This window comes from Chrysoperla carnea, chromosome 5 (genome assembly GCF_905475395.1).
Source record: "Chrysoperla carnea chromosome 5, inChrCarn1.1, whole genome shotgun sequence".
NCBI classification, from domain to species: Eukaryota; Metazoa; Arthropoda; class Insecta; order Neuroptera; family Chrysopidae; genus Chrysoperla; species Chrysoperla carnea.
Window position 1 is genome coordinate 36,298,041 of NC_058341.1, and position 10,344 is coordinate 36,308,384.

Here is a 10,344-nt window from a genome sequence, read left to right on the forward strand (position 1 = left end):
TTACCCGACGTAAGTAAAATCATAGTCCGGAATTATGTTTCCCGTAGGATAATGCACAGCCATGTTTTATTTTTACAACTATTTATTTTCATCAATAGGGAATTCATGAAATTTAAATTTGGTTCAAATATTTTCTTTTACTGGACATTTCAACTAAACCATTATTTTAGTAATTAATATCTTTTTAATTACTTAAAATTAATTAATAAAAGTACAAATTCAGTGAGGGCATTTAAAAATTTCTAAAACGGATATTCAAATTTTTATACGGACGTGACATCAAAGTACTGGTTTGTCAAATTTGTTGACATACTGTATGATATTAATTACTTACATTTTATATGGAATTTCATTAAATTATACTATTCTACGGCTTTTTAATGGAAAGATGATAATGATATTAATTAGAAATGACCTATGAAAAGTCCATTACAAAATCATGCGCGCAAAAAGAAATATTCGAAACCTATTGCTTCTACGGAAATTTAGTACAGAACCTTTTTTGTGTAAAATCAACTCGCAAACAAATTTTACAGTAGTTAAAACTGCAATAAACTAAATAGCTTACGAGATATTTTAAAAAAACCTATTTTCGCGACCTGACCGTGACAATTTTTTTTTTATGCGCACATGTTTTTGCAATGGAATTTTCATAGGTCATTTCTTGCATTCGAATGAAGATAATCCCGGGGAAAAAACTTCACATGGATTTTTTAAGCAGAACAACCTTTATTTTCAGGGTCTAGAATCTTAAAAACTAAACTCTTGAAGAGTGAATATATAATACCATTGCGTGTGCGATGTATGCTAACACGAGCAACACGCCGAGTTTCGCTGCTAGTAATAAATTTAAATATGATTATTTACAATAAAAATCTTTTCTCATGCATAAAATTTTTTTTATTTTCTTTCATAAAAAACTTATATAATATAATTAAAATTCGGTTTTGTCTTTTGTATTTTTCAAAGACTTCAAAATAAAAAATTTTTCTTTTAATTTTCTTTGATAAAAAAACTTATATAAAACAATTAAAATTGTTCTGTCTTTTGTATTTTTCCAAGGAATTCAAAATTTACATTTTTAGTCTTTTCTTTGTTATATGTAAAATGAAACATTTTACAAATAACAACAGGAAATTTTACAAAAAAACAGCAAAGAAAGCACTAAACATGAATATTTTAGATTCTTTGGAAAAATACAAAAGACAGAAAAATTTAAAATATTTCATATAATTTTTTTATCAATGAAATTTAAAATATTTCATATTTTGGATTCTTTGGACAAATACAATTAAAAACAGCAAATTTTTAAACAGTTTTTTATTCAAGTAATTAAAAAAATTTAATGCGTGACCAAATTTTTTTATTTTAAATTATCATATTTATATTTATTATTTTACGAATTTAAATAACTCGATTTGTATATAAATACGTTTTTTTTAATTAAATTAATTGTTAGTATTTCTGGATATGGCCATGTTGGTTGAAATTCAGTAAAAAATTAAATTTTTATAAATAGTGGTAAATATAACCTACAAAATATACGTTATTTTTATTTTATTCATAATTGTAAGTCTTGCTAAAAGTAATTGTCGATCGAGTACCTACAGTAATATTTTTCAGATTTTTAATAATAAACCACTATGGTTTAAAATCTAGCAAGGGAAGAACCCATTTCTTTTCTTTGAGAGCTTATATCTCGTGCAACTGCATATTTTTTATTTATCTTTCAAAGATCTATCCAACCTTAAGTTAATTCTTAACCTAAATGAAGCACTATTAAATTTGTAATTAAAATTGTAACTTTCATCATTTGTAACATTCCCATGAAGAAGAGACTGATCTCTAAATAATTGATAAACTAATAATGTGATAAAATGAATAACAAATATCTTATTTCTTTGTCAAACTTATTACCGTGTGTACGAAAAAATAATGAATATTGAGTCGTAATTGAAATTAAAAAGTTTATTTGTATACAATTCTTATTTAAAATTGTTACGTCACACGATGTTTAACGAACATTTTTTCTTCGGGCGTTGTCGTTTCTCTTTTTGAAAACTGTATATAACTTTCAAATCATTATTTAAAAAAATAAAAACAGTTTTGTTATAAAACTTATATGCGATCTTTTTTTCCATTTTCGTCCAAAAAAATTTTGTTCATCAACTCAATAGGGAATATTCATGAAATTTAAATTTGGTTCAATATTTTTCTTCCGTAACTTTAATGACTGGACATTTCAACTAAACCATTATTTTAGTAATTAATATCTTTTTAATTACTTAAAATTAATTAATAAAAGTACAAATTCAGTGGAGGCATTTAAAAATTTTTAAAACGGAAATTCAAATTTTTATACGGACGTGACATCATAATACGGGCTTGTCAAATTTTTTGACATACTGTATGATATTAATTACTTACATTTTATATAGTATTTCATTTAATTATACTATTCTACGGCTTTTTATTAGAAAACTTAATAATAACGAGTGTAAATTCATTTTTTTAAATTGTAAATTATACATTGAACTGTCAAAAATTGACAGATCACATACTTATATACGTCATCAACAGAGAGCGTCAAAAAACTGCGTTTAATTATCTCAAAATTATAATGTATTTTAAATATTTGTTTACACTTAAATACAGCATTTGTAAGCAGTATTTATATTTTTTACTTTGTTATAACGGTGTAAACAATGAATAAAAAATATTTAAAAAAATACATGAATATTCCCTATTGTCCCAAATAAATAAATAAATTGTTGAGTTGTTTAAAAATAGCGCGTGGTGAGTTTTTGTGAAAAAAAATAAACAATTGACACTTAATATGACGTTTACGATAAAAAATTAAAATTGTCAAAAATGTAAATGTCAAACTGAAATCCTGCCGGTTTTGGTAAGATAATATACAAGGTATATAAGGTTATCTTTTTATATTATCCTAGGTTTTGGCAAATCTATTAATACGTTTCCATCCTATAATTATGTAAAAAAATAGAAAGATATAAAAAGATATAAAAATGATAATTTCAAGAAGACTAAATTTTTGTAGATACAAAATTTGCAGGTATGGTAAAATCATGAAAATTGTACATAGAATTACGTTTATAAAATTTGCGTTCATTTCAGACATATTTACAGTACGTATAAAGAATTTTCTACTAAACCAAATCCCAAAGGTACCACAGATGAAAATGAATTACAATATTTTTCAAAAATGGCTGATGATTGGTGGAATACTAAAGGACCCATGCAACCTTTACATGATATGAATGAATTAAGGTAGGTGTACTGGCGTAAAAATTACTATATGGTTTTTTAATGAAAAGCATATTGATTGTTTCTTATCGTAGAGTTCCATTTATTAGAGATAGTTTAATAGATATCGGAAAAACGAAGAAAGAAAACAGTCGAACGGATCATCCTTTAGAAGGTGTTAATATTTTAGAAGTAGGCTGTGGCGGTGGAATACTAACAGAGGTATAGTAGATTATCAATTTCCCAATGCTTTTAAATTCATTTTCCGATTTGTTCTATTAAAATTTGTTAATAACAGTTGTCGAATTTAATTTTGTTAATTACGGTGGCAGGCTCCTTTGATGGCACTAGGATTTGACGACTTATTCGACAGAGTATTTGTCACATTACAATGTAAATAAAGAATATTAATTTGAGAAATAGATTGAAATCTTTGTGCTCTTATTTCAAATCTTGAAAATGTAAATTTTAGAATATACTGTGATTAATACAGATCAGATTTCACGCGGAGGTATAAGATTTTGGAAATAATAAATTTTTCTAACTAATCTGATAAATTGATTCCAAGTATAGCATTTTATATACATTTCAGGCTTTAGCTAGAATAGGTGCTACAATGACTGGAATAGATGTTGCTTCAGATTTAATAAAAATGGCAAGTACACATGCTAATCAGGATTCTAAAATAAAAGATCGAATAAAATATACAACAGAGAGCATCGAAGTATTTTCGGAGAAGAATCCATCATCCTTTGATGCTGTTGTTTGTTCAGAAGTTATTGAACATGTTACAGAAAAAGATTTATTTGTTAAATCAGCTGTACAGGCTTTGAAGGTATTTTATTATTTCATTATACTTAATTAAGTCGGATTTTTCTTTTTTGGAATAGGTTCATTTAACAGTAATAGTCATGGATCCAGAAACGTGAAGAAAAATTGTGTTTTAGAAACATGATATACACACGTGGCCTGATATATATATTTCTGGTAGTCTTTAATGTACTGGCCTCAAATCTAAACTCAATATTGCTTTATTATTCGAAAATCACGATGTAAATTGTTTCCACGAAACAATTTATGCAAAAGAAAATAATAATCTTCCCCTTCAAAATCCATTTTCATTTCATTCTGGTAACATAGTTTAAAATACATTTAAAAAACAAATTTTATGATAAGATCAATCGAAAGCCGTTCGTGATATAGCAAATTTGAAGCCAGATTCGGATTCAAACTTTCTGTTAGAAATTTTATTTTGCATGACTAGCAAACAAACATAATCAAATCTTTTTAATCATTGTAACTACACTAATTGATTTTTTTAAATAATTTTTACAGCCTGGAGGATCAATATTTATAACAACTATAGAAAAATCACTTTCTGCTTGGGTTACAGCAATTGTTTTCGCTGAATATCTTCTGAATATTATACCTAGAGGGACACATGAATATGATAAATTAATTAGTCCACACGAAATGCAACGTATTTTAGAAACAAGTAATTATGTTTATTGTTTGGGACATAGATGTTCATTATTATAGATTTTTTAATATTTTAAAATGTTTAACGAGTCTGTCCGTTGAATTAGATTCATTAGTAAACAGGGGAACGAAAATATTTTGTATATTTTTGGACTTGGAGATACTTATAAAAAAGTTCTGAATTTTGTGACAATATGGCAAAACTGTTAATAGGCCGAATAAAGTAATTATTGAAAAAGAAATGATGGTCAAAACGGTGGTCGAAGTACAATTAAAAGAATTTGTTACAGGTGTTCTTTTATTTGCAACAGGTTAATTTTTTCATATTTGATTATTTTTATTCTGTTCACGAAAATCATCATGCCATACTTTTCCGACGGCTTATAATAGCCTCTATACTGCGCGAAGATGATATATTTGCGACGATAAGGCGCCAAGTTGAGCCGCCAGAAATGTATGATATGGTGATTTCCGTGAAGAATGGCAGTACGAAAATAATTAGTAGTTTAAAAAAAACTTAACTTGTAGCAAAATGATTTTAATCTAATCTTGATTACTCATGGAGACCAGCGCGTGACCGCCATAGTAATGTAATTTGACGCCACATTGTTTCACAGATGGCTCAGGAATTTTTTTAAAATCAATATCTAAATAATTTTTATTATTTAATTTATAGATAATTGCAGCACTCGCTTAATCCAAGGATGGTTTTACAATCCAGTGACAAGAAAGTGGGCTTGGTCGCGTGCTACAATGTTCTACGCTTTACATGCTATTAAAGATGCTTAATAATGTTAAAGAGTGCAATAAAAGTTTAAAGTTTTAACTACATTTCTAAAGAAAATTTCTCACAAAATATTTATTTTTCTTTATAAACCTTTGTTATATTAATTTTTGTAAAGTAGATAATAAAGAATTGTTTATGTGTTTCTAATGGTTTGTTAATCAAGTTGTATTTTTTGTTCATATTTTTATACGTTACATACACCTAATTAGTCCATTTCCAAAGTAAGTTTCGAGTCCGTAAATGAGCAAAATGGGTCATCGGATCTTGGACCCGTAGTCATAGTGCAAGCAATGTATATGGAAACCTTTGAGTTAGATTGATAGCCCATATTTTTTCATTGTTGTATACGATTCAACATTTCAGTTTTCGTATACAACAATGAAAAAATATGGGCTTTCAATCTAACTCATAGGTTTCCATATACATTGATTGCACTCGCACGGACACGTTTTTCGCTCTGGCAGGTTGTTGGTGATGGAATTTCGTTCTGGCATTAAATATTACGAATTATTTATATATTTTCTTTATTCTGTTAAAATTTCAAGACTGATGAAATGACAACATTGGATTTTTTTTAAATAGATATTTAAAGCGTTCTGGAAACAAATAGGAGGGATGTAAATGTTCTGGCAAAAATTGTATGAAAAAAATTTTGTCGAAAGTAATTTCCTAAAATTTTATGACTTCCCTGGTGGAAAAAATATTTGAAAAAAAAAATAAGTCTTAATAAGTCTTAGGAAACTCTAAAAAAGTCTTAGAAACTTTAAAAAAGTATTAAGAACTCTGAATAACACTGAATTAGACTAGTCCGAAAACGTTGAGAAATTCAAAGTTCCTAAGACTTTTTCAGAATTTCTTATTCTTTCTTCAAATATTTTTTCCACCAGGGTTATACTTTGAGCCAAACAAAAATGAGGCTTATTTCTTACCCTCTTTAAAAATTTAGGGTAGTCCAACCCGGCCACACATGGCTGCCAGCTAGAAGATGGCTTTTCAGTATCTGTAGGTATTGAGGTTTTTTTATGAAAAGTTTCGTAACTTTTGAAATGACAACCTAAAATTGGTCACTGATGGCTATTGGTCTATAGTACAAACATTTTGTTGGTTTTTTCAAATTTATTAATAATAAAAAGTGCTTGCAAAATAAATATAATGCAAGTACTCGTATTCAACATTGTCTATGCAGATTATTTCAACAATCCTGCTCAGTCAATTGTTTATTTTCACTTGTTTATCTAAAATTTTGATTGCTTAAGCTTCCTCAAAAGTCATTAATAGCAGAAAAATTTAGCTGACACACTTTAGGAAGAGAGATTTTATAATAAGAAAGTTCTATGAAATAAAATTTTCAGCAATTTATCTTCATAGATCCCTACTTTCTCCCTATTTTATCGCATATCCTTCGTATTTTTTATCGTCAACGAAAACGATTGGTGTAAAATTTGAAATCCACTTTAATTATCTTAGGAGAATGTTCTAAAAAGGACCTGTACAAGTTGTGCTTCGCCGCTATTCCATAAATATTCGAAATATTTTGAATAAATATTTCAAAAACAGAACAGAGCAAATAGTATGTATGTTTTTAAATAAACTAAGCAGAATAAAATAACAATTAAGATCTACGAAATATTAGCAAATACAATATTAAGTCTAAGGCCATAGGAATAGTATTGACTCATTTCAAAACGATTTAAGTTTAAGAGGCTGTTGTCTAACAACTTTTTCTTTTACAAAAATTTGCATAGCTTAGAGTTTTCTTTCAAGAAGAAAGTGAAACTTTGATGGAGATAAGAAGATTGAATAAAAAATGTAAAAATAGTTTGGCCCGACACTCAACATTAAAGTAGTAAGCGGTGGTCTAAACCTTAGTTATTGTAATGTTTATTCAATTATTTTCTTAATTTAAAGTCGCTCTCAATGACTATTTATCAGTTTTAATATTGCCGCGCAGGTAAAAATTTTTTAGACCTCCTGAAAGATAACACAAAGTAAACGGAAAGATAGGTCAATAGCTGTTAAAACTTTTGTAGAGATAAATTAATATGAAGCGCGACCATGAAAATAGCCTTTCTAATTTCCAGCCGTTCTCGCATTTCATTTTGTATATATTTTTTCCTAGTAGGTGTTAAGTAAAGTCAAATTATGTAGATTAAATATGATTTCTACTTTCATAAAAAATATTAAATAAAAATAATTTCCTAATAACTAATAATTTCTTGGCATTTGAAAATTCCGCGCATTTAAAAATATATATGTCTGCTGCCACCTACGGTTCTTATTGAAAACTGTGCTATGAGAGAAGAAGTGTTTGGATTTGACTTATTCTAGTCTTTCCGTTTCCTTTTTGTAGGGTGAAATAAATAAAAATGAAGGCTAAAGGACAGGTTAATAAAATTCATTTTTATATTTTTATTATAATTAATTTAATAAATTCATTTTAATTTTAAACTAAAATTCTAATAGCTGTTAATTTTTAACGTTTAAGATTTTTGGATTAATAACATATTTCTAAAAAAAAAATACTGCAACCACGTGTCTAACGGTATGATAGTGATATTAATTGTTTTATTTATGTTTTAGCTTAAAGAATATGAAGTCATTGGCCGAAAATTGCCAACGGAGAAAGAAAAAAATACTCCATTGTACAGAATGAGAATATTTGCACCAGATGCAATTGTTGCAAAATCTCGTTTCTGGTACTTTTTACGTCAATTGAAAAAATTCAAGAAGTCCACCGGTGAAATTGTAAATTTGAAAGAAATTCCAGAAAAGACACCAATCAAAATAAAGAACTTTGGAATTTGGCTCCGATATGATTCACGTTCTGGAACACATAACATGTACAGAGAATACCGTGATCTTAGTGTTTCGGGAGCTGTAACTCAATGTTATCGTGATATGGGAGCACGCCATCGAGCTAGAGCTCACTCAATTCAGGTAATTTTAATTTATTTTATTTTTTATTACCCCATGTGAAAAAGCCGGCCAATTTCGTATTTGAGACTTGATTGGTGTGCTTTCGATGGGAACATTAAATCTGGTGTTGTGTATGACTACATTATATATCATTATATGCAGTCAAAGGAAACTCAGAAACATAATTATTTAAAATCTTCAGGTACATTAATATAAGATTTTCCACCAAACAGCCTTACTGTAAATTTATTCTTCCGTGAACTTAATGTCAATATACCAATATCTCATACATCAATTTTAAAAATCTTTTCTTTACAGTTGAATGTCGACTTATTCGATTCTAAAGTTCTACTATTATATTTTGAACGATACGATTTTTGCATTTAAATTACTAAGTTAATTAATAGGGGGAGAGCACTATAACTGTGGCGCCACGATTTGTCGATGGAATATGGTTAAACAAATTGAAAATGAAGAGTGCTAATTTTCGAGTTTTGACTTAGTTTAATCGACTTGCTAAAGTCTACATTTGAAATAACACATATGACCATTTTTTGTATGTTGAATCGTTTAAATTTGACAAGTTCCTATGGATACTAAAATTTAAAGCTAATACTTTGAAAGAATTCTGAAAAACATACCTATAATTTTTAATATGTCGATTTTGAACTAATATTATCGATTTTCAATTATAACACTATACTACCCAAGTTGATTTAAAAATTAAAAAATTACACATTAGTTGATTTTAAATTGTAATATTACAATTTCGTCGAACAAATTCGTTAACTTTTTAGTCTACAGGTTGGCCATGCCTTTAATGGGGTCGTGTTACCACAGGTCTGCGGGTTTTTAGCCCTTCCGTTTACCCTGTGATTGCTTTCATTCACTGATCTACAGGTTGGCCATGCCTTTTTAATGGGGTCGAGTTAGCAAAATGGTTATGAATTTAATTACAAAATGGCGAATTAAATGACATAAAAATTTCATTTTTTAGACTTCATTATCTCGAAAACCAAGCCAAAACTCGAAAATTGGTATTCTTCATTTTCGCTTTATTTAAGTGTGTTTGGCAATATTCTTTTGTCAAATCGTGGCGCCACAGTTATCCTACTCGAGTCTAAATTACTCTACATAACAAGTTTTATGAAATTCTGAAAAAACATTTTGTTATGTTCAGCGTGGGTCTCACGTTAATACAATTTGAAGTAGGTGATTAGAGTCAAATGAATGTTATATAAATTTGTTGAGCTTTTCTCAGATATTCTGAGAATCAGTGAACGAACGTAATCATAGGGTAAACCAAAAAGCAAAACAAAAACCTGTGAATCCGTGGTAACCCAACCCAATTAAAGCCATGGCCAAACCCGTTGATCAGTGAATGAACGCAATCACTGGGGAAAATTGTTAATTTTTCCTCAAAAAACTAAGATAATATTTTGTTCACTCTAATGATTTATACGGGAGACTCATGCTAAACACAAGATATTGTCCGTTTTTGGATACCAATGTTTAAACATAATATTATTGTGTAAACTCTCTGAAACACCCCTTACATTTACGGTGATCTTTAAGTGCGTTTGTTAAATTTTTTTATTATTATTTTTTTTTTTTTTTTTAGATTATTAAAGTAGAAGTTGTAAAAGCTGCTAATTGCCGAAGACCACAAGTAAAACAATTCCACGATTCAAAAATACGTTTCCCATTACCAAAACGTATCAATCAACGAAACAAAATGCCAAGGTTCTCCGTTCGTAAACCACGAACATTCTTCTTATAAGTTGATTATATTATTGTATATTGTGGCTATACATAAGGAAATAAATTCAAACTTTATTTAAAAAAATTGATTTCGTTATTTTATTTTTTTTAATTTTCTTATAGCATTATTATTA

General features: G+C 28.1%; 2 protein-coding genes and 1 non-coding gene across 4 annotated transcripts; all 3 read left to right on the plus strand.

Annotated features, from left to right (window-relative positions):
- The first annotated feature begins 2,887 nt into the window (after positions 1-2,887).
- Positions 2,888-5,691, plus strand: LOC123300180 (ubiquinone biosynthesis O-methyltransferase, mitochondrial). 2 transcript variants are annotated; one of them, XM_044882690.1, is made up of 7 exons: positions 2,888-2,905; positions 2,955-3,076; positions 3,139-3,291; positions 3,363-3,489; positions 3,860-4,102; positions 4,603-4,762; positions 5,423-5,691. In XM_044882690.1, the coding sequence occupies exons 2-7, from the start codon at positions 3,030-3,032 to the stop codon at positions 5,533-5,535; spliced, it is 843 nt and encodes a 280-aa protein (XP_044738625.1). In that variant the 5' UTR covers positions 2,888-2,905; positions 2,955-3,029; the 3' UTR covers positions 5,536-5,691. The 2 variants fall into 2 exon arrangements, with proteins under 2 accessions (XP_044738625.1, XP_044738624.1); XM_044882689.1 differs by lacking the exon at positions 2,888-2,905 and having other exon boundaries at positions 2,912-3,076.
- Positions 5,692-7,799: 2,108 nt separating this feature from the next.
- On the plus strand, positions 7,800-10,296 carry LOC123299599 (60S ribosomal protein L18a). Its single transcript, XM_044881858.1, has 3 exons — positions 7,800-7,917; positions 8,114-8,470; positions 10,071-10,296. Exons 1-3 carry the CDS (start codon positions 7,900-7,902, stop codon positions 10,227-10,229), a joined length of 534 nt encoding a protein of 177 aa, XP_044737793.1. The 5' UTR covers positions 7,800-7,899; the 3' UTR covers positions 10,230-10,296.
- Positions 8,499-8,631, plus strand: LOC123301914. Its single transcript, XR_006535470.1, has one exon. It is a non-coding gene; the product is annotated as a small nucleolar RNA snoR639/H1 (small nucleolar RNA).
- Positions 10,297-10,344: the final 48 nt, after the last annotated feature.

What these genes read in the sequence shown, in the direction of transcription:
- LOC123300180 (XM_044882690.1), top strand. Translation starts at nt 3,030, where the DNA reads ATGATAATTTCAAGAAGACTAAATTTTTGTAGATACAAAATTTGCAG. An exon ending in GCGGTGGAATACTAACAGAG is followed by an intron (nt 3,490 to 3,859) that starts GTATAGTAGATT and finishes TATACATTTCAG; the next exon opens with GCTTTAGCTAGAATAGGTGC. An exon ending in CAGCTGTACAGGCTTTGAAG is followed by an intron (nt 4,103 to 4,602) that starts GTATTTTATTAT and finishes TAATTTTTACAG; the next exon opens with CCTGGAGGATCAATATTTAT.
- LOC123299599 (XM_044881858.1), top strand. An exon ending in CTAGAGCTCACTCAATTCAG is followed by an intron (nt 8,471 to 10,070) that starts GTAATTTTAATT and finishes TTTTTTTTTTAG; the next exon opens with ATTATTAAAGTAGAAGTTGT.